Source organism: Muscardinus avellanarius (genome assembly GCF_963383645.1).
Source record: "Muscardinus avellanarius genome assembly, chromosome: 8".
Lineage (NCBI taxonomy): Eukaryota > Metazoa > Chordata > Mammalia > Rodentia > Gliridae > Muscardinus > Muscardinus avellanarius.
Genome location: NC_137794.1, coordinates 56,165,081 through 56,190,476, shown reverse-complemented (window position 1 = coordinate 56,190,476; position 25,396 = coordinate 56,165,081). Strand labels below are relative to the sequence as shown.

Genomic DNA, 25,396 nt, shown 5'->3' with positions numbered 1-25,396 from the left:
AGGTGACTTCAAGGTGTGCCTGCTACATGGAATTCAGGTTAATGAAAAACTAAATGAAAAACAATGTATGTGTAATATGGTTTTTAAAAACTAAATGAAAAGCAAAATATGCATTATATGGCTTGCTGTAATTTTTCAGATTCATGTATAAATAAAGTATATTCTAGGGCACAGGCAGATGCCTTCCCCTTGCTACTAAGCACAGTGTCTCTCTCATCCTTCAATTTCACCGACCCTACTCCTCCTTCAAGACCCCTGGACTGGCCGAGGCTGGACCCCGGCAGAACTGTGAGTATAGCTTAATGGAAAAATTGCCCTGGATTCAATCTCAAGTAACACACACACACACACACACACACACACACACACACACACACACACTCTCACACACAGACTGTGTTTTATTGTTTTGTTTTGTTTTTATTATTACTAATTTTACATCAACTCTCACAGCTGTCTTTATTTATTCTTTCTATCTTTCTCTGCCACAATCAATAGCTTTATATTTCTTTAGCTAAATTGAGAAATTCATTAAAAGTAAAATACATTGAGATATGAGAGCATGAATGAAAGGGAGAGATGTGATGCCAGCATAATCCTTGAAGTAGAATTAAAAGTATGGGGTGAAAAGGTCTGGGTTGTCTTTAAACAAACTGATTGCAGGAGTGGAGTAGAAGATTTCAGTTTGAATGACCTCCACTTTTATCTCATGTTAATACTTAAGCAGTACTTACATGGGTTATCTATTATATCTGCCTTAAGTTATTTTGCTCTTATTATTTCCACAATACATGTTTAAAACTGCTTAGAAATGGTGTATAGGTTGCTAAGAGTGAAAATCTTTTTTCTTTGAAGCTATAGTGTCCGTGTTTCAAGCTCGAATATACCCTACAACTGTCTAAAAACAACACGCCTGACAGTCCCTCTCCCACAATGGAAGGAGAAGAGTCAGAGGGAAAACTTATTGTAGCAGCAGATTTGAAACCCTAGAAATCTGCTTTTGTTGATATTATGGAAGAAGCTACAGAACCACTTCGGGAATGATTCAGTCACTTCTCTCTTTTGTACTCTGAACCCTTCTATTGTCCTCGGGAGTCTGCTTCTAGGTAAGCCTCTGTGTCTGTGACTATGACACAAAAAGCTTTACAAGCCTAAGAAAGTAAAGTGGATAGTGTAATACACAACCTTCCACATAGTGCTGAGAAAATAAAAAATAAGACTAAGCTGCAGGTGCAGACACATTTGTTAAATCCATTGACAACTGGGAAGAAAGAACCTTCTTGAGAGTAAGTGCTTTCCTGAAAAAGTAAATGCATAGTTCCAATGCATAGTCATTCGCACACTACAGTGCTCCTAGCCTTGAAAGTAAAGGATATGTACACGGTATTTAGATGCCAGCAACCTTTTGATGGACAAAAATCAATTATTATGCAGAAGCAGCACAATGGGAAACACTCAACATATTTAGATAGGATGGAAAAAAATCTACTGAAAACTAAGAACTTACCGAGGAAATAAACCTTCCCTGTATGAACGTCAATAAATATCCAGTCATCTGATACTCCTCTAGCTAGTGAATCTATAGCAATAATGATGGCAGGATCAGTTTATAAACTAAAGCTGTAGTGCACGTTATTCTTTAGAAGCTCTTTCTAGCTTTCGCAGATTTAATATATTTTGTTATTATTTTTTTCAATTAGGAACTTATATTTTAAGAAACCTTACACCAAAAAGGTTATCAAAAATAAAAATATGATTCTGTGGTTGATCATTTTAATCCCACTAAGAATGATAAACACAGTCAGGTGTGGTGGGATATGCCTATAATCTCAGTAATTGGAAGGCTCAGATTAGAAGATTAAAGGTTCTAGAGCAGCTTCAGTATGTAGTGAGAACCACAGCAATCTAGGGGGACTCTATTTCAAAACAAAAAATAAAAAGTACTGATGGTGCCTGCCGGGTTTGGTGGTGCACACTTGTAATCCCCATGCTTGGGAGGCAGAAACAGGAGGATCCTGCAGGTTCGAAGAAAGCCTCTCTGGCTTAAGAGACCCTGTTTCCAAATAAAAATATAAAATTAGGTCTGGGGGTGTAGCCCGGAGATAGAAGGGTTTCCAGGAACCCCAGAACCACCAAAAAAATAAAAAAGTACTGATGGTATAGCTCATAAGTAGAATGCCCCTGTGGTTTCCTAAAACCACACACACACACACACACACACACACACACACACGAACAAAAGAATGATAAAAACAATAAACAAAGAAATTTTAACACATGAATTGAAAATTAATGACTAGAGAGGCACTATGGAAAAAATATTAAGAAGGCCTGAAAAGACTTAGCTTTAGGTGTAAATTTACAAAGGAAGATCCCTAAAACTACAAATTTGTGATATACAAAATCTTATTCCAGAACTTAAAAAATGTTAAACATTAACAAATTTTAGTGCTTTAATAAAAAAAATTCTCTCCATAATATAACTATCCTGCACCCACACAGCCTATTAGTTCTAAGTCATGTTAACATGATAGAGTGAAGTAAAAGCACTTGTAAACAACTTTAATTCCTTTTTTAATTTTTATTGGTGCATATTAGTAAAATAGAATGGTGGGTTTCATTGTATCATATTAATATATGCACATAATATACCATGATCAAATTTACTCTACTATCTCTCCTTTTCCATCCCTCCTCCCTCCCCTGATCCAGTTCTTCACCCATTTTGCAATGTCAATTCTTAATTCTAATTCTGAAGAGAAAAAAAAAAATGAGATGATGTTCCAATACTATTTTATCTGCACAGGAAAATCTGAGATTATGATTTAAGAAGGATTAAAGAAAATGAATGCTAAGTTAGGAGCCCAGAAACTAAAGGCCCAACACACATAGGCAAGAGCAGTTTAGACTGGCTTCTCTAGAGGAGACTGTCGAGATATTTAGGGATACACCTGGAAGTACAGCACAGAGCACTAGCATATGTTGGACTTCTTACTAACATGCATTGTCTTATGCTTGTTATAGATGCTCAGTCAAGATGCTATTTTGTCCCTAAACTGAAACTATTGGGCTTTTCCATAGTCATCAGCTAGGTATTTCATTTTATAAGACCAGTAGCTCAAGTTGGCTAAACACATTGGAGGACACCTTGCTATGCTACTTCCCAGCTGGGTGTCCATGAATAGATTTCTTAGAAAATCTAGACATCAGCTTTCTCACCTATAAAATGATATTAATAATAGTATCTACCACAAAATATTATTATAGAAATAAACACGTGGAGCCGGGCATGGTGGCGCACGCTTGTAATCCCCGCACTTGGGAGGCAGAGACAGGAGGATCGCGCAGGTTCGAAGCCAGCCACGCGCGCTGGCTTAGGAGACCCTGTTTCCAAATTAAAAAAAAAAATGTAAAAATAGGTCTGGGAGTGTAGCCCGGAGGTAGAAGGGCTTCCAGGAACCCCAGTACCACCAAAAAAAAAAAAAAAAAAAAAAAAAAAAAAAAAAGAAAGAAGCACATGGGAAATGTTTTAAACTATGTCTGGCATATATTAGGAATGAGGTAAATGTCTGCTAGTTGTTTGTAATTAACTATATTCATCTATTTATACTGGATGAGGCTGAGAAGCAGACCACTGATCAGGCCCTGCTCATCAGGCTCTTCTTTCAGTTTTGCAAAGTTCCTGAGATTGTTCTTGTTTTAGAGCTCTTGTGTATGGTATTCTCTCTTTCCCCTTTCCTTCCTTTTCTAATCCCTTCTCGGACTTTGTATCTTATCTGTCTATTCTGCTGCAGAGTCCCAACAGTAATTATTTTTTCATATTTGACACCCAGCATATTCCAACATCATACTAAAACTAAGGCATCATGTCATTTACTTTTCTCCTACATTTTAATAGCAAGGTGTGTTTTGTGTGTGTGTGTGTGTGTGTGTGTGTGTGTGTGTGTGTGTGTGATTCTCAGTATGATTCCTTGCTTAATCTAAATTATATAATGGCAAAATCAGTATTGATTTTACTCACCAAATATTGTTTTGTCATAATACTTAGTATGTTATCATTCAAGACATTTGCTGGGGAAGGGGACGTAGCCCAGTCATAGAGTACTTGCTCAGCATGCACAAGGCCCTGGGTTTAATTAACCTCAGTATTCCATAATAAAATAAAATACTTTAAAAAAAAGACTTATTAGTTCAACAAAAGAATGAAGTAAATGAATGAATAAAATTCATGAAAAATAGCACTGATTAGAATTAGTTTAAAGATATCACTGAATTCAAAACCATCATGCTGGTTTTCTAAGACTCATTATTAAAATATTGGTTAAGACCACAGATGAACTTCTATTTGTGTCTCCTTTGTGTGACAGGAATCTTCTGGAGAAATATATTAGTCATAACAGAGGCAGAATTTTCTCCAAGTTTTACCAAAAGAGAAAAGGACCAAAAGGACAAAGTTAGCATAACAATGATAAATAAAATGACCATAACCTCTTCATAAAAATTTTAAATGTAATAGCAAATTGCATCAAACATGAGGTTTATATAAATAAGGTAGATGATCCCTTCAAACTTGTTATTTACTTGATTATAGATATTTGGTAACTAGAGTATTCAGAAAAGGAGGTTTTTAAACTAACAGATAAGGAAATAGTGTCTTACATTCTTTTAGGAAATTACAGAATGTTTTAGAAATGAATAGAATAGCATATTATAAAAGTATAAAAACCAACATTCCATTTATTTCTACTTAGAAATGAATAGAATAGCATATTCTAAAAGTATAAAAACTATAAAAGACCAAACATGTTTGATTGCTGATCTTATACTTAATTTTAATAATTAATAAGATATACAGTTTCAATCATAGTTATAGATCAGCATTACCTGTGAAATGTTAAAAAATGAAGGTAGCCAAAGCTCAAAGACCAGAAATACTGTTTCAAATGGTATAAAGTATGCTTTTAGAAATATGACTTTTCTCAAAGTTTTGCAGCTGATTCTGATACAAATTTAAAATAAGATACTACTTCCTTACAGATAGGTGTAAAATAATCTATGACTGAGAAAAATACATACATATTTTTTACAAAGTAGTAGTGATTAAGAAACATAGAGAAAATATATACATAACATTAATCACCTGCTTTGTTTGCACTAGAAAATTGTAATACTTGAACATTTATTTTTAAAGCTAGTCATTTCAATGTTGTTTATTTCCTATTATTTATCATTTAATTAAATATTATTCATTTAATTTAAATATTAAAAATAGCATTCGACAAAACCCAACACCCATTTATGTTAAAAACACTGCAGAAAATTGGAATAGACAGAACATACCTCAACATAGTTAAGGCAATATACAACAAACCCAAAGCCAACATTATATTGAACGGGGAAAAACTGCAAGAATTTCCTCTAAAGTCAGGAACAAGACAAGGATGCCCACTATCATCACTCCTTTTCAATATAGTCCTTGAGATTCTTGCTGTAGCAATAAGACAAGAGAAAGAAATCAAAGGAATTCAAGTAGGAAGAGAGGAATTAAAATTATCCTTATTTGTAGATGACATGATGCTTTATCTAGAAGACCCTAAGAACTCAACCAAAAGAATTCTGGAGCTGATTAACAAATTCAGCAAAGTTGCAGGATACAAAATCAACCTAAAGAAATCAGAGCTTTTCTTTACACCAACAATGAATCCACAATGAAAGAAATAAAGAAAACACAATTCCATTCACTATAACCTCAAAACCAATAAAATACCTAGGAATAAACCTAACCGAAGATGTAAAAGACCTCTACAACAAAAACTATAAAACATTAAAGAAAGAAATTGAAGAAGACCTTGTAAGATGGAAAGACGTCCCGTGCTCATGGATAGGCAGAATAAATATCATCAAAATGGCCATTCTACCAAAACTGATCTATAGATTCAATGCAATTCCCATTAAAATACCAGCGACATTCTTCAGAGACCTAGAAAAATCAATCATGAACTTTATATGGAGAAATAAAGGACCCAGAATAGCCAAAGCAATTCTCAGCAATAAGAACCTTGCAGGAGGCATCACAATCCCAGATTTCAAATTATACTATAGATCAGTAGTAGTAAAAAAAGCATGGTACTGGCACAATGACAGGTACACTGACCAGTGGAACAGAATAGAAAATACAGAAACAAATCTACACACCTATAGTCAATTAATCTTTGATAAAGGGGCCAAATTTATACACTGGAGAAAAGACAGCCTTTTCAACAAATGGTGCTGGGAAAACTGGCTATCCATTTGTAGAAAGATAGAATTAAATCCTTACCTCTCACCATGCACAGGAATCAACTCAAGATGGATCAAAGACTTAGAAATTAAACCAGAGACTGTGAAGTTATTAGAGGAGGGCATAGGCTCAACACTCCAACATATAGGCACAGGCAGTAACTTTCTCAACAAAACCTCCAAAGCTCAGGAAATTAAAGCAAGAATTAACGAGTAGGATGGCATCAAACTAAAAAGTTTCTTCTCATCAAAGGAAACCATCAAGAACCTAAAGAGAAAGCCTACAGAATGGAGGAACATCTTTACTAGTCACCACTCAGATAGGGGCTAATATCCAGAATTTACAAAGAGCTCAAAAGACTCTACACTAGCAAAACAAACAACCCAATCAAGAAATGGGCAACTGAATTGAATAGACACTTTACAAAAGAAGAGTTAAAATGGCCAATAGATACATGAAAAGATGTTCTTCATCATTAGTGAACAGGGAGATGCAAATCAAAACTACACTGAGTTTCCATCTAACCCCAGTCAGATTGGCAAGCATAAAGATTTCAAATAACAAATGCTGGTGAGGATGTGGGTAAGAGGAACACTTTTACATTGCTGGTGGGAGTGCAAACTAGTTCAGCCACTATGGAGATCTGTGTGGAGATTCCTAAGAAAGGTGGGAATAGATCCACCATATGATCCAGCTATACCACTCCTGTGTATTTTTCCAAAGGCGTTGAAAACAGAGAACTACAGCAAAATATGCATACCTATGTTCATAGCAGCACAATTCGTAATAGCCAACATATGGAAACAACTAGGTCCCATCAACAGATGAACGGTTTGCAAAATTATGGGAAATACACACGATGGAATTCTATTCAGCTATAAAGAACAGAATCATGTCATTTGTAAGATGATGGAAAGTCCTGGAGAGCATTATGTTAAGTGAGATCAGCCAAACACAGAAAGAGAAGGGACATATGTTTCCTCTAATATGCCCAAACTAGGGAGCACTGGGGATACCAGAGGGACTCCAGATAATGGAAGGGAAATCTCAGCAAAGTTTGAATGGAAATCTAGGAGAGGAAGAAGGCTGAACTTGATTAAAGAGGGGCTACTTCCGAATATGTGTAAAAGTATGAATATAGCATGGTTACCCTGGGCATTCATTGTTAGGAGGGGAAAAAGGAAACAGGGTGGGGGGTGAGGGCACCAAGTACAGTTTAAATGTATACCATTTACTTTCAATTAAAAAACAACATTAAAGCTGGGCGTGGTGGCACACGCTTGTAATCCTCGCACTTGGGAGGCAGAGACAGGAGGATCGCGCAGGTTTGAAGCCAGCAACACTGGCTTAAGAGAAGCTGTTTCCAAGAAATAAAAAAAGTATAAAATAGGATTGGGAGTGTAGCCTGGAGGTAGAGAGGTAGAAGGGCTTCCAGGAAACCCAATACCACCAAAATAAAACCAACAACAAAAAACAAACAAACAAACAAAATCTATATTATTGGTAAAAACAAAACTAGCCTAGGCTGTTAAATAAAAAGATGTCCAATTTATTTAAAAAGATGCTTATTTCCTTTTATTTATTATTTACTTAAATATCATTCATTTAACTTAAATATTAAAAAATTTAAAGAAAATAAATATTGGTAAATATAAATAAATATTGATAAATATTTATTGAAACTTCGCTATATCCAAAACACTTTTATCTGACACTGAAAAATCAAAAATTAAGCTGGGCATGATAAGTGTATGCTTATAATCTCAGCATTTAGGAGGCTGAGAGAGGAGGATCTTGGTTCACAGACAGTCTAAGCTATTTAGGCCCTTTGCAACTCAGTGAGACCCTGTTTCCAAATAAAGAATAAAAACTAAGGCTGGGGGTATAGCTCAGAGATAGAATGCCCCTGGGTTCCATCCCCAGTATTGCAAAAAAAATAAAAAAATAAAAAATTATAAAACTTGATTGTCTTATACAGTTTAGATGTAAAATGGAGACACAAGCATGTAAAAAATTTCAAAAAATATGCATGGTAAATGCCATGATGAAATAATGTGATTTGTAAAACACACACCCTCCTACCACTCAAGACACACTCAACTCAATGGAAATCAAGCAGATTCATGGAGTGGGTATCTTTTTTTTTTTTTTTTTTTTTTTTTTTTAGTGGTACTGGGGTTTCTAGAAGCCCTTCTATCTCTGGGCTACACTCCCAGACCTATTTTTTATACTTTTAATTTGGAAAAAGTGTCTCTTCAGCCAGCGCGGCTGGCTTCGAACCTGCGCAATCCTCCTGTCTCTGCCTCCCATGCGCGGGGATTACAAGCTTGCGCCATCATGCCTGGCTGGAGTGGGTATCATTAGAGATAAGTCTGAAAGGATGAATAACACTTACAGAAGGGAACAGGATACAAATTGAGCAAAGATTTGGAGGCATAAAATAAATGATGTGTTTGGAAGTGTGGTTGTTTCGGAGATAACATAGGAGTACAAGGGCCAAATTAATCAAGGCTACACAGATAACCTCTGTACAGCATTTTTTAGTCTGCTAGTGTTGTGAAAGTACATGTAGCATAAAAAGATGAGACATTCTATTCCTCTAATGAATGCTCAGTGATGTTTGAAAAGAGAATGCAAATAAAAAATAGTCACATATTAATTCTAAATCATACATATTACTGGAAAACTCTATAAAATCTCATAAATGAACATACTGTAGAGAAAGAAAATAGGGCCTACACAACTGCAATATATGCTAATTGGTTATCCCAGTTCAATTAAAGCATAGACTTTCTAAATGGGAGGTGAGATAAAAGTTGGAAGAAGACAAGACTGAAGAAAACCTTAAAAATCCAAGCTTAAACTTTTGGGCTTTTTAATGTCCAATCTGGATTCTCTAAAAATTGGCATAAGCACATAAACAGAAGTGATAAAATTAAATTGCTACAGTAAGGAGTGGGATGCACTGAAAAGGAGTAGACCTACAGGCAGATGGAATAGCTACATGGTTACTGCAACATTCCAACCTAGAGGTAATGAGACCAAGAGCATACAGGTTCATGGACCAGAATGAGGATGTGCTATTATCTTGTGAAAAAACTTGGGCTGAAAAATAAGGCTGAGCTAGTGGGTATGAGAATTATCTTTGAAAAGAAAGGACATAGAAAATGACATTAGAGGTGCTTGGAAGTTTGAATCTGATGAACAAAAACAAGTGTTCTGATGTCTTTAGTAAGAGAAGGATTGCAAAACCTTAGAACTTCTGTCAGTGTCATTTCATGATTCCTAGTTTTCCTTCATTATCAAAAGTCATTAACCCCATCTATTTTATTTTGACATGCCTACAGTTTTGACATCCCTCTTTGTTACTAAAGGACAAGAATATGAATTCCTCCTGGCTTCTTATGTCATTGTAAATCAAATTTAGATATTATCTGAGTACTAAACATTTTATGTCATTCTGATTACCCAGGGAAACAGAAGAATGGATGTTGATAAGCTTATTTGGTAGGTAAAATGTCCTGCCTAAATAACATATGAGTTTCTTGTTTATCCTAAAATTAAATCCCCCTTTTGCAAATGGCATAAGTGGCCATTGCATTGCAATCTAACTAAAATATATAACTACAATAGGGATAAAATTATTTAGCTTATCAGTATTAATTTAATTATGTTGGTGAAAATATTTTTGGCTTTAAAAAGCATTTGCCACTTGATTTCATTAGAGAGGTCAGTAAAATAAAAATGATTCTACAAGCTGAAAACAATGAGATTGAAAGCAAGGTAAAAATATACTTATATTGGGGGAAAATGCTGCAAAATTTATTCTAAGTTCCCTGAAATATATTTGTAGAAAACGAGAAGAAATAAAGTTCATCTTTGGCTCCTCATTCAATTATATCTGTACATCCGCATGTCTACATATTTTTCAAATCTTGATATTGACAGTTATTCAATAATAACTAATTTTGGAGAAATGTAAAGATTTCCAGGAATGCATGAAGCTATATAATTAATTAATGTAACATCCCAAACATAAAGATAATTTACATCATTGAAAATTAAGAAAATGAAACTGTTAATAAATTAACATCGACTCATCTCTTATACAGTAATTACTAGTTACCATAAAATAACACTACATTCTGTTCATTATTATTCCAATTATAATGTCCTTTCCTATCCGCTTCTATGTGTATCTGATTTATCTAAAAATAATGGAAAACCAAATACTTACCAAAATGGTGGTAACAATCAGAGAACGATTAGATAAGGAATCCGTGATGTTAGCAGGCTTCCCCTTTTGACTTTCTGTCATATTCAGGCCACTGGCTGGATCCCAAGTTCCAATCTATAAAATAGCATATGTGCTTTGTAAGTTGGCCATCAGGCACCTGAGAAAGGGAGTACTCAAGAGAAAGTTAAGACTGCTAACACTTATCATTCACCTCTGCTGCTTTAGCTGCTGTCGTTAAAGCAAAGGCTGCTTGTTTTAAGCATGATTCACTGCTCTGTGAAGTGTGGCCAGTGAGGTGTGACACTAAAGAACAGAATGATCTACTGCACAGCCACCGTCAGTGTGGGAGCTTAATTTTCCTTTCAAACTTTCATTCGCCAAGATAAACCCCATTTGATGATACCTTGATAGCTGGCTAGAAACTCATGAATAGGGTATATCTTTTCGTATAATGGATCCATCTCATTCTCTCTGGATAAAGATAGCATACAATATTATACAGACAAAGCTAAATGACAGGGTAACCCCTGGGGATCCAGGATAAAGTCATAGGTAAAGGAGAGCTTAAGGGAAGAATTGACCAGTATTTCACATAATACCCAGTAGGACAAGGCCATGCCCAGAATTATCTTTGGGGCTTTTAAAAATCACATTTCTGTAGCTTTTTAAATATTCCCTAAAGATATTACAACATAACCTCATCTAGATAACCCATTCCCATTTTGCCTCCTATATTCTGTAGATTATTTATATGGATTTTTAACTGAACTAATGATTTCTGGCAGATTAGGCCAGATGTTCTTTGTGTATGAACATTTGTACCCAATGGATACAGTATATGAGATGACAAAGGCAAAACACTTGGAAGATACACATAAGCACAGTACGCCACAGAATGCATAGATTGGGTGGTTTATTAGGTGTTGATAGTGTGGCATCATGTAGCATGTATTTCTAAACAAGAGGATTTCTAGTGCTTTCTTTGGCCAATAATAGGATTTATAAATAAACAGCGTCGTAGACTTACTACAACTAGAGTTGAACATTCTACTTCTCCCCTTCCGAAAACATTTAAAGTATTTACTTATTTATTTACTATTTTGGTACAGGAGAGTGAAGCCAGGGACATTCTACCTCTGGTTTACATCACCAGCCCCCCCCCCCTTTTATTTTTCTGGTGGTACTAGGGGTGGAACCCAGAGGCTTTCTACCTCCGGGCTATACTCCCAGACTATTTTCTATTTTATTTGGAAACAGGGTCTCACTAAGTTGCTGAGAGCCTCACTAGGTAGCTGAGGCTGGCTTTGAACCTGTGCGATCCTCCTGTTTCAGCCTCCCAAGAGCAGGGATTACAAGCGTGCGCCACCACACCCAGCTCAACATCACCAGCCCCTTTTTATTTCTTACGTTGAAATAGGGTTCCACTAAGTTTCTGAGGGCCTTACTAAGTTGCTGGGAGTCTCAAATCTGTGATCCTCCTATTTCAGCCTCCCAAGTATTAGAATGACAGGTGAGCCCCACCATGCCTAGCTCCAAATCCAGTTAAGTTTATTACCCAGAGCTAATTATTTATAGTGTTTCCTTTTACTTTCAAAAGTACTGTATATAGAAGATTAATTTTATGGTCCTATTACCTAAAACCTATGGCTTCCCTCAGGTTAGCAATGTCCATTTTATCTTGAAGGAGATAAAACAAAAGTAAAAAGTAATCAAGAGTCCAGCTCCTTACAAAAGTAATAGTAGGGTGCTAGCTCCTGAAATATTAAGTATTGCTTTTAATCTATTTATTTAGCAAACAGAAAAATTTTAAAATTCTGTGTAGAGAAAAAAAGATCAGGTCTAAATAAAGTAATTAGATTAAATATAACCAGTTATTATTAACTAGAATAATTATTCTTATATAATAAATGAAAATAGGATACCAAGTAGAATTCTACTCAGCAATAAAGAACAAAATCATGTCATTTTCAAGAAGATGGAAAGACCTGGAGAACATTATGTTAAGTGAGATCAGCCAAGCACAGAAAGAGAAAGGACATATGTTTTCTCTAATATGCTCAAGCTAAAGAGTATTAGGGATACCAGAGGGACTCCATCTAATGGAGGAGAAACCTCAACAAACCAGAAAGGAGGTGTAGGGGAGGAAGAAGGCTGAGCTTAGTCAATTATAAAGCTACATTCAAATATGTGTATACTTGTGAATATAACATAGTTAACCTTGAAACTCAGCATTGGGAGGGAGGAAAAAGTGGAAACAGGAGGTGCGGTGAAGAGCACCACGTACTATGTGAATATATGCCATTTTCAACATGATCCACATTATGATGTGAGATTATAGTGCACCAATAAAATAAAATTTAAAAAATAAAAAATAAAATGCTGTTTTTGTATTGAGAGATTTCACATTCTTTGTTTCTAGTTCTTTATTAAGTGCATAATAAGTTGTTGTAAACTGTGGCCACTATACCAGTAGAACTTATCTTCCTTTTCAGCTTTTTTCCAAGTTCCCAGCAAGGATGATCATGGCTAGGGAAGCTCAGCTGGGATCTGAGCAGGGATAGAGAAAGGAGTATACAATTGGAATGTCTGCTGACCTGCTGAAGTGCTTCAAATTGAAAAAAAAACTTAAAGAGTATTCTGTCAGCTAAACAAGTCATATCTGCAGAAGATATTTTACAGTGATTGCCACTTTTCTATCCCTCTTCTTTATTGCTACTCATTCATTTCTTTCATTAAATTTAATTTCCTTCTCTTCACCATAATCTAAATAGTTAAGTTATTTAACTGTATAGTGATTTTTCCCCTCATTTTCTTATTTTTAATTTAGTTTAAATAGACTTGATTGGTGCCTCGTAATTATACATCATAGTGAGGTTCTAAGTGATACAATTATACATGTTCACGGCATTTGGCATGTTTCCCTCCAGATCCCACCCCACACCCCGCACCTGTACATTATATTGAGATTGCTGGGAGGCTGAGACAGGAGGATCACAGGTTCTCAGCAGTTTATGAGGCACATTGCAATTTAATGAGACCTTATATCAAAGTAGAGAATGAATAGGGCTAAGGATGTAGCTCAGAGGTAGAATGCCCTTAGGTTCCATCCCCAGTACCAAAATAAATTAATAAATAAAATAAAATTTGAATCGATAAAATCAATATTATTTATTTATTTATTTATTTATTTATTGGAAACAGGGTCTCTTAAGCCAGCGCGCTGGCTTTGAACCTGCGCGATACTCCTACCTCCATCTCCCAAACACAGGGATTACAAGCATGCGCCACCACACTTGGCTAAAAATCAATATTCTTAAATATGAGACTGTGATAACATTCTATAAAGGATTTTTTCCAGAGATAAAATATAATTTATTTTTCATATTTTGTTAGACTTGAAGTCAAACTGACATGTTCCAATTAATTTTGCATGTATATTTTAACTTAAATTCAGTGATTGAAAACATGTTTATATGTAATATTATTTGGGCCAAACTAAAAAAATTGTGAGAAAAAAAGAAGAAAAAATGCATGACCTCAAATAAGGCAATTTTGTTTATTTCTAACCATAAACATCATCCAAAAATAGTTTTCATAGGTATCTTACCATCCAAAGGTTTAAAGTAATCAAGGTTTAAATTTGTCGAGCAAAATAATAACCATAAACATTGATACACAAAACCAGTGTGTCACATAGTAAAAAATTAGTATAATTCTGAGATAGGGCACAAAATGAATATTATATGTTAGTTAAATGGCTAGCATTTTCATAGAAATACACTAATCTTGTATCCAGCCCATAATATATATTTTTTTGTAAAAATATAGACCAGATTTCTGACTGACTTAAGGATTATTAGTCAACATCATCCTTAACATTGTTTTCCCTAGGAAGGTAAAGAAAGTCTCAGTTCCTGAGAAAGTTGGGAGTCACTGTTGCTAAGGGAACTGAGGTATATGAATCAAAAACCCTCAGTAGAGAAGGATAAAACCTGTAGTGCATCTGATATCTATAAACCTATTTTATAAAAATAGCTTCCACCTGTATAGGGTGGATTTTCGGATTTAGATAAATTTTAAAGTCTGTAAGTTGTGTTCAGATACCTTTTTCATAGGAAGTTAATGAATACAGTTTTCTGCAGGCAAGAAAAGTTCCATAGTAAAGATTTCCATAGAAATTACCACTTTTCTATTAAAAAAAAACTTTATGAAAATGCATTAAAAATCCTGCCCCATATATTTAGATTTAGAATGACCCACTGGCTCTCACAGAAAGAAGGTAGTAATGTTGGAATCCCAGCCCTGTTGGTGGGTGAGGCTATCAAGTTTCCATGGTTCTCCTTCCACTCCCTCCTCTCTCTAATTCTGGCCTCCTTAATGTGAGGGCAGAGCTTCCTCTCTCCCTCTCTCCACTTTCAGCCACCATGCCCTGAGCTCCCCAGACATCTCCAAAAACTGTGAGCAAATAAATATTTTTACCTAAGTTGTGTGATCAGTCATATTTGGATTATAGCAGTAATAATGTTAACCAAAATGAACCCGTGTGTGTGTGTGTGTGTGTGTGTGTGTGTGTGTGTGTGCACACATGCGCACACACTCATGTGATACTGGGGATGAAACCCAGGGGCATCCTACATCTGATATAGACCCTCAGCCTTATTCTTTATTCTTTTATTTTGAAACATGGTTTCACTAAGTTGCAGAGGGCCTCGTTAAGTAACTGAGTCTGGCTATAAACTGCGATCCTCCTGTCTCAGCCTCCCAAATGCTGGAATTACAAATGTGTGCCAACACGGCTGGCTAAGACCCTTAGAAACTATTATTCTGGAACATATATGCCTATAAACTCTGGCAGTCAGTAAATTAGCAATCCTACTACTAATTGTTATCCTCTCTGTATATTATAAAATTAGTTGACTATCAGCAAGTGCATGAATTACTTACTAATTTGTTTATTTTGTTTATATAATTTTGAGTACCAATACAAGCAGTGATTCCCCCCTGACCCCAGTCTTGGAGGTGCCGGGTATCAAACGCAGACCTCAGGTATGCCTGGCAAGTGTTCTACCACCAAACCATGCCACCAGCAATCAAACAGTAAGTATTTAGAAAATACTGGTGGTAAAGAAGAAGTGAAAGACTCATTTAAAAGTTGTGTGACAAGTTCAAAGCTGTAAATGTTTGTAAATATAGATTGTATTATTTTCTACTATTTAAATATTGTTTATATATTCTTATTACATTTATATTATATATAGGTAATTTATTAATACATCTTTATATGATAAATACTAATCTCCAAACTCAACTTTAAAGTAATTGGCAAACATATGTCTATTTTTAGCTATTTTTTCTTTTTCTTTTTCTTTTTATTTTATTTTATTTTTTTTTTTTTGCTTTGTTTGGTACTGAGGATCATGCCAGTGATTTTACTTTTAAGCTAGATACTCAATAGTCCTTTTATTTTTTTATTTTGAAACCGAGTCTTGCTAAGTTGCTGGGTCTGACCTTAAACTTGCATTCCTCCTGTCCCATTCTCCAGGTACTAGGATTACAGGTGTGTGCCACTATGCCCAGTTTGTTTTAGTCTATTTTACCCCACTGTACTAGGGATGAAACACAGAGGCATTTTATCTGGGAGCTATACCCAACCCTATTTTATCTTTTATTTTGAAATAGGGTCTCACTAATTGGGAAAGGCCTCACTAAGTAGCTCAAGCTGGCATTGAACCAATAATCCTCCTATCCCAGCCTCTCAAGTACTGATTTAAAAGCACATGTCACCACACCAGGCTTTTTAATCACTTTTTTTTTAGTTTTTAAAATACATGTTTTATTTTTGCTTTTATTGGTGTATTACACACTAAAATCATAATGTAAATCATGTTGACAAGGGCATACCTGCACTGTACTTGCCACTTTTTAAGCATTCAAATAGCTGTTACCTCTCAAGCTAAGAGAAACATTCTTCTGACTCCACTTTATTCATCAGTTTTCACCTATATATAATGTTCCATGTTCACTTGCTAGATAAAATATATTTTATTATCTTTAAGGCAACATTATTTCAGTCAAATAGAGTTTCTTAGTTCTTATTAAGATATCTGTTTAGCTGTAATTGTCAATGAATCAATGAGAATAAATATCTAAAGCTTATAGTATATATCATAAATATAAGTAAATTTAAAGTATTCTAAAAATAAGCACATCTCCAAATCCAATATGCTTTGCCTTTATCTCAGTCTCTAGAAACAAGATGATCAAGTGTGGCATGTACATTTATTATGTTCAGATGTAATTTATGTACAATAATGTGATGTTTTATATGACTCATCAATAACAACTTACTTGTGTATTTAATTCTTTTTTATGTCCTGCTCCAAGTAAGAAAGCACAAGGATTTATAAAGTGTAAAAATAAAAACTTTATATATAAAGAACCCTATTAAACCAAATATTTTCTAATTACTATTTAAATCTTAAGACCAATTAAGATTATATGCATATGCAAATATATAAGGCTATCTAAGTTCATGTACATTGCAGAAGTATTTGATAAAAAGTAAATCATTTAGGTTGTCCTAAGACATCTTTTGTCCTTGAATCTCAGTTGTCAATTATATTTGATATAAATAGAAAACTTCTGTTTTAGAGTTACTTGATAAAATTATGTCAATAAAATCTTACTGCAATAGATTATTTCTTTCTTAATTAGAACAATTCAGTTAGTAATTAAAGCTAATAAGCTAAGCAATTCAAGTACCTTTTCCAGACCTTCTTCTTTGAGACTGATCACATCCAAATCAAAATCTGTTCGTAAACCATTGGTTTTGTTGAAAGTTATTCTACCTGTAAGACCTTCCCAATGAGCCTATGGAAAAAGATAAAAAAAGGTTAGTAATTAGGTAGAAAAACAGAAGATATAAAGCTTTTCCACAAACATTAGCAAAATTATTTCATTGTTTTTCATAAATTTACATTGCTACAAATTTCTAAAATTTTTATTTTCTTCTGAAACTTGAAGTATATTTTTAGTAAATATTATTCCTCTACTTTCAGTTCAAAATTTATTTTAAATTTTTAATTTTATGTAATTCATCTTCCCAGGTATATTGTTTTTCTAAGAGAAATGTAATGTTATATTTTTAAATAGATGAGAATATATTCACATTATAATATGTGACATATTGAATATTTCACTGGTTATCACAAACAGAGCTATTAGGAATTGCCCCCACTAAATTTATTTAATATGAAAAAACTTATTATACTGAAAGAAAGCTATCCCAAAAAAACATATATTATAGTCTTTAATTATAGGATTTCTTCCTAGAATAATTTACATGACTTCATCTTTCCCTCAGTAAGCCTGAGGAAAAAAAATACAGTGTAATTACTTTATATAAGCTATACTTCCTTAGGAGCTATACATTTAGAATTAGATGGGAATATAATAATCTGTGTAAATGTATTTACCCTCCAAGGTGGATAAATATCTGGGCTGATTTAATATAAAACATTTTCTCATTGTGTGGTTTACATAGACAAAATTTGATGTTTCCCATTATTGTAGTTTGGAAATAGTATGAAAAAATAGTTATATATATATATATATATGAATTTTAAATTATACAATGTAAACTCACAACTATAATGTTTGAAATAGTATATACTAAGAATAAAAAGAAGTAAATCCCAAAATATTAATGGTAATATCTTCTTTCTTTCTCTTTCTTTCTTTCTTTCTTTCTTTCTTTCTTTCTTTCTTTCTTTCTTGTATAGGGGATGAAACCCAGGGGCATTCTACCTCCAAGCTACACCCCAAGCCCTTTTATTTATTCTTTATTTTGAACCAGGGTCCAATGAATTGCAAAGGGTCTCACTAAGTAGTAGCTGAGACTGTCCTCAAACCGTGATCCTCCTGTCTCAGCCTCAAAAATAGTGAGATTACAAGTGTGCGCCACCATGCCCCTCTGAAATGGTAACATTTCAGTAATGATAAACAAATGAATATTACTATTACAATATTTATGAGTCTTTATTTATGCTTCTCAGATACTTGTGTGCAGGGATTCAAAAGCAGTTTTGAGCTGACAAGTTATAAGAGAAGAAACCATAAATAATTTATTTTTACCAACTTTTTCAAAATGAAAAACTTCAGGTGGTTAGCAAAAATATATAATAGTATAAAAATAGATGAATGCTCAATATGTATAGGAATAGAAGTGTAGAATAGTAAAACAGATCTGGGACAGAGAGACCCTAAAAAATTTTATAGCAGATAATACTGTGTGACTAATAAAATTATATCACAAATTCAATTTTGAACTTCCTACCAATCAAAGCAAAGAAAAAAAATATAAGAACACAGAATACAAAGACCATAGTTTTAGGCATACTAGCTGCTCAGGAGAAACAGCTTTTCCTGGGATTGAGACCTGAGAGAAATGTTTTCTGTTGGTCCTCATAAGGGGGACACTTTGGGAATTAGTGTGCAAGGTTTTAAACTATATCCTACACTAAATACAATGGGGGAATGTTATAAACTCTTCCTCTTAGAGCTAACAAAACATCATGGTATCAATGCTCAAGTACTAAGATCAGAAAAATCAATTCTTCAACTACTCAAAACTGTGGTCTATATTTATGGCTCTTTGATGCTTAGTGTTAAACCAGAAGTAAAGTGTGAAGTAGCTGATAAACTTCACATGTGTCAGGGATGATCAATTCACTTATATAAAACTCCAATAATAATTAGGCAGGGAAAATTCCTGTATATTCTTTGCCAAGGACATAAAGATTTGTATTCATGATCTTATTTTCATGCTGATTATTTAATTATAAGATAAATTGATTATTTAAATCCATTAATGAAAAATCTTATATGGCAATAACACCTATAATTTTTCATAGCAAAGATTAATATTTAGATAAACTTTCATTTATGAAAAGTACCCTAAGCTAACAAAGGTCTTTCAAAATGGGAATAATGGAAAGATTAGAAATAAAGTATGTGTGTGTGTGTGTGTGTATATATATGTATAATCCTTGTGAATTTTCTACAATTTGCCTATCTTCAGGCATTATTGGTTTGGAACTATAGAAGATATAATCAGAAGTGATAAACAGTCATAAAATGGTTATGTTATGAAAATGAAGTAAATTTTGCACTTTTATGAATCTCTATGTTCTATTTTATGTTAACTGGTAATATAATTAAAACAACTAGAGATTTAAGTCTCACAAACTAGGTATAATTTTAGTGTAGTGCAAATGATATTCATATTTCTAATGTATTCTATATTTTGTTGCCTAAAATATAAAGTCTTTAAATATATAAATCTCTTCATAAATGAAAATTAAAACACAAAGTTTCAGAAAGGTAAAAGCTAAAATTATCATACGTCAAGTTTTCACAGGTCACAGTATCATATGTTTACACTAGCATATATATTTTTATAGGTATTTAAATTTTGAGGTACTGAGGATTGAACCCAGGGACATTCTACCTTTAAGGTACACCCCCAGCTTATTTTTTTTTACTCTTTATTTTGAAACAGGGTCTCACTAAGTTGTGGAAAGCCTCACTAAGTAGCTGAAACTGGCTGCAAACCCATGATCCTACTGCTTTAGTCTCCCAAGCACTGGGATTCAAGTGTGTGCCATCATGCCTGTCTGAGTATTTCATTTATTTATAGTGAAAAATAGTAAATTTGGTTTTATTTAGTTTTTTATTGGTACATTATAGTCATACTTTTTTTTTTTGGCATTCGAACTCCGAGCTACACTCCCTGCCCTATTTTTCATTCTTTATTTTGAAACAGGGTCTCACTAAGTTGCAGAGGGCCTCACTAAGTAGCTGAGGCTGCTCGTGAACCACAATCTTCTGGTCTCAGCCTCCTGAATGCTGGGATTACAAGTGTGCACCACCACGCCTGGCATAGTCATACTTCTTAATGGGGTCCAAGACCAGGGAGGTATACATGCTTACATCATCAAATTAGCCCTTACCCAATTTCCACCCCATTCCCTCCTCTCCCTCCTTCTCATGTTTGGCTAGGTAATTGACTTTGATATGTTTGTGAATGTACATCATGAATATTAGAGAATTTCCTTCTTTACCCCTCCCATCTCTCCCAGGTAGGTCACCTTATTTGCTCATTTGTAGTATCTTCTTTCTCATCTAGAGCTCCTCCTATGACCCTTTTTCTCTCTAGCCTCCATATGTTAGGGAGAGCATCCGATTTCTTATTTTTTGTGACTGACTAATGTCACTTAGCATAATGTCTTCCAGTTCCATCTATTTCCCTGTAAATGATGTAATTATGCTTTTCTTTATGGCTAAGAAAAATTTCATTGTGTAAATATTCCATAGTTTTGTAATCCATTCATCTGTTGATGGACATCTTGGCTGGTTCCATAGTTTAGCAATTGTGAATTGTGCAGCTATGAACATAAATAGCCATGCATGGTTTTGGAAGTTTGGTTTCTATTCTTTTGGATAGATACCCAAAAGTGGTATTGCTGGATCATATGGTAAATTCGTTCCCATTCTTCTGAGGATCTTCCATTCTGTTTTCCAAAGTGGTTAAACTAATTTGCAATCCCACAAACAATGTATTAGATTTCCCACTTCTCCTCATCCTCACCAGCATTTGTTGTTGTGTTTTGAATGATTGCCATTCTAGTTGGAGTGAGGTTAAATCTAGGGTAGCTTTTAATTTGCATTGGTTTTATATTAGCAGAAATGTCAGTTTTGCTTGTTTGGGGAAGAAGAAAAGTTTAAAAGATGGAAGTAAATAATCATTTGCTGGAAAATTGCAATAATCACATATAGTTCATCTTGAGGACAAAGGTGACAGAGTCTTCTCTGACTTACCTCTTTTTTTTTTTTTTTTAAGAACTGGGGATGGAACCCAGGGGCATTATATTTTATCCTTTATTTTGAAACAGGGTCTTATTGAGTTGCAAAGAGCCTCACAAAGTAGCTGAAGCTGTCCACAAACCATGATCCTTCTGTCTCAGCCTCCCAAATGCTGGGATTACAAGCTTGTGCCAACACACCTGGCTCCTACTTACCTCTTTAATTAGGCTCATGAAGCGAGTCCCAAAGCGCCAAGGTTTATGTCTATTACACTGCAAGGAACTGACTGTCATTTGGGGAAACTGTTGGACGGCCACGGACACAACGTGCACAGCATCATACATTAGAGCAGCATCCGTCTGAAAGGCAAAGCACAGGAAAGAAGCATTCAGTACACATGTGGGACCCCGGTAGGTGGCTTGAAAATGGAGAAAAGGATCAAGTAGAAGAAATATATATTCAGCTTTTCCTTATATTGGAGGAAAGTAGTTTCTCCAAAATGCTGTTTTCTCTCTTAAGACATTTTGATCAAATTGCTAAATCAAATTCCTTAGAAATTTGACCTACCCAGTCTTTCTTTGTATTGTCCCAGCACTCCTGAAGACATTCTATCTTTATCTCTATCTCTCTCTCTCCCATACCTTGCCTCACTATACATATACTTGCACACAATGAATATAATAATATTTTGAATGGTTTCAGAACTCACATATCATATACAGAAGTAAATAAGTAAACAATTCTCTCATGAGAGAAGAGAAAGAGATTTTGAAGAAGATTCTCTTAAAAGCTTAAAGATACAAACCTCAATCTTTCCTTCAACTCAATTTTTTTAAAAGTTCAATCTGAGAAATGATGCTACATTTTTGAATCTTAATACAGACATTAGTCCCTTTTGAGGAAACTAAGCTTCATCCCTTATGCTATTTTCTTTCCCCCAAATTTCCATGTGAATAAAAGTTCATTTGGCTTCTTAAGTGAAAGGAATATGAATTCTACTGTGTTGCACCTGCTCAAACAACCGACCACTTCAGAGGTTGATGATATGAAATAAAATGTTTACAAGTCATGATAAACCAGAGGCTTGGAGGCTTAACAATTGTCAAGTGCTGTGTGAAATGGACTCTCACAGTGTGTTTGATGGATCAATGCCAGGTTCACTACTAGAGGAAAGGGCCACAATGACAAGCTGGTGGCAATGAACTTTGAGCCATCTGTGTGGCATGCTTTAGAATAAAAGCATATAGTTCCTCTTCTCATTCACAAAATTAGTGAGCTGTGAAATGAATTCCAAAATGAACAGAAATCCTATGCATTAGGGCATTTGTCACGATGCAATAGAAAAGGAGTGCATACAGTAGCTTTCATACAAATGGATCCTAAGGAGCTCGCCTGCATGGAATGAAAGATGGCCAAAGAGCCCACTGCAATGATAGCATATTAGTAATACCTTTGTATACCTCATAAATCTTTGAGAACTATATCTCATATTCATAACAACTATTTGATAAATACCTGTTAACTAATTTTACACATGCTGATAGCTATATAGTGACAACTAGAGCAGTGGAGCTGATACAGGCATACACCATCAGCCTGAGGATTAGACTAATATTTGTCTTTAGCATGAATTAACATACAAGAAACATATTGTATGTGTCACACAGGTAATCAAAAAAATTGTTTCCAAAGTATGAAATGTACATTTGACGTCTGTGTATGTGTATATGTATGTTTGTGTGTGTCTGCGTTTTACTAGAGATGGAACTCACTGGTGTTCTTCTACTGAACTATACCCCTAGCTCTTTTTAATTTGGAAACAAAGTCTCATTAAGTTTGCCCTGCTGGTTTCAACCTTGCCATCTTCCTGTTTCAATTTCCCAAGTACTAGGATTATAGGCATGTGTTACCACACCCGGGAAAATATATCACTGTTAACAAGGGAACAGAGAAAAGAATTGTTTCAGACACTACTAAAAGGAAGTTTCACATCACCAAAATGGAGTTTTAAAAATATACATGTTCTTTCTAATTCAATATTCTTCTTTCTGAAAGTTTTGCTAAGAAAGTCAGAGATAAGAACAAAATATATATAATATATATATTACATATATATTATATAGTGCCCAATTTATTATATTTATTATATATATTTGCTACATATATTTATATTATAAATATATGAATACCTAATATATATGTATATATTAGGCATTTTCACAATTTCAAAATTTTTAAAAAATTAAAATAATATTAACTATTTGGCACATAATGAAATAAAATTAGAAATTAGTAACTACATTTTCAAAACTATATAATACATGGAAATAAAACAACTTAATCCAGAAGTATCAATATATCAAGAAAGAAATAAAAATTAAATTAAAATAGAGACACAACACAACAAACCTATGTGATACTATAAAAGTAGTACTGAAAGGAAATCTATAACAAGCAATGCCTAACCAAAAACCTGAAAGATTTCAAATATACAAGGTACTACTACACTTGAAGGAACTGGAAAAACAAAAACAAACCAAACTAAAAACTAGTTGATGAAAAAAATATTAAACATAAGAGACAAATAGACAAAATACAGATCAACTGAAAGAAGAGCTGGGTTGTTTTGAATAAATAAAGTTGACAAACCCTTCGCTAGACTAAAAGAAAAGGAAGACTGCAGTAAAATCACCCTCCGCTAGACTAAAAGAAAAGGAAGACTGCAGTAAAATCACAGATGAAACAAAATGAGTTACAACTGACACCGCAGAGGGAAAAAAATCAGAAATTATTAAGAGAAATTATATGGAAAGAAATTTGATAATGTAGAAAAATGGACAATTTCCTGGATACATATATGTTAATAATGTTGGATCATGAAAAAAGAGGAACTGAAAATATCATTAATGAGTACCAATATTGAATCAATGACAAAATCTCCAATCAAAATATCCAGAATGGATATCTTCATTGATGAATATCTATCAAACACTAAGACAAGAATAGAATTATTTTTTCATTCAAGGAGGCGAGCATTCCTCAGATACTAAAACCAGATAAGGACACAACAAAAAAGAAATTTCCAGGCCAATATCCTTGATGAACATGGATTTAAAAGTATCCAGCAAAGTACTAGTAAGGTGATCTACAGCACATTAAAAAATTACTCATTATCATCAAATGAGTTTACCTCAGGAATTCAAGAAGGCATACACAAAGAATTAACATGAGATACCATAGTAGTAGATATTAAAAACCCAAAAGCACATTATCATCTCAAAAAATGAAGGAAAATCTTTTGATAAGCTGAAACATCGCTTCCTGATAAAACACAAAACAATGTAGATTTAGAAAAAATGCACTTCAGCATAATAAAGAACATTTATAAAAAGCCAGAAACTCATTACATCGAATGGGAAACAGGTGAAGGCATTTTGCCTAAAGTCTACAACAGAGATGCCCACTTACACTACTTTTATTCTATATAGGTCTGAAGCAAGAAAAAGAAACAGCAACTAAATTGGAAAGGAAGAAGTCAAATATTCATTATTTTAGATGACATAGGAACCCCCCAAATGCCACCAAAACTTATTAGAATTATCAAACAAATTCAGCAAAATTGATCAACAGCACATTAAAAATACTACACAACATAATCAAGTGAAATTTACCTCAGAAATTCAAGAAGGTTGAGAATGTACAAAGAGATGTATGAAATAAATTCCACTGTTTTACAAGAAAAATGAGTGATCTAAAAATCAAAGTAATCCCATTTCCAATAGCTACAAAAATAAATAAAATACTGACATTCATCAAAGTGTTAAAGTTCTCTGCAAAGTAACTATAAAACATTCATGAAAGAAACTGAAGAAGAAAAAAATAGAGAAGCATTCTATGTTCATTGATTGGAAGAGTCAATATTGCTAAATTGTCCATACCTAAAGCAATCTACAGATTTCAAGGCAATCCCTATTGCCACGACTAGAAAAAAAAACAACAATCCTAAAATCAGTATG

At 34.0% G+C, this 25,396-nt stretch overlaps 1 protein-coding gene across 3 annotated transcripts in view; it reads right to left on the bottom strand.

Moving 5' to 3' along the window:
• GRIK2 (glutamate ionotropic receptor kainate type subunit 2) overlaps positions 1-25,396 on the bottom strand; it is a gene marked incomplete at both ends in the record, with an annotated part of 700,362 nt that overhangs the window by 284,817 nt on the left and 390,149 nt on the right. For all 3 annotated transcript variants that reach the window (XM_080700516.1, XM_080700517.1, XM_080700518.1), the window contains 3 exons: positions 10,518-10,631; positions 17,280-17,387; positions 21,596-21,739. In XM_080700516.1, coding sequence (XP_080556642.1) covers positions 10,518-10,631; positions 17,280-17,387; positions 21,596-21,739 — 366 coding nt within the window. The remainder of the gene's footprint in view (positions 1-10,517; positions 10,632-17,279; positions 17,388-21,595; positions 21,740-25,396) is intronic.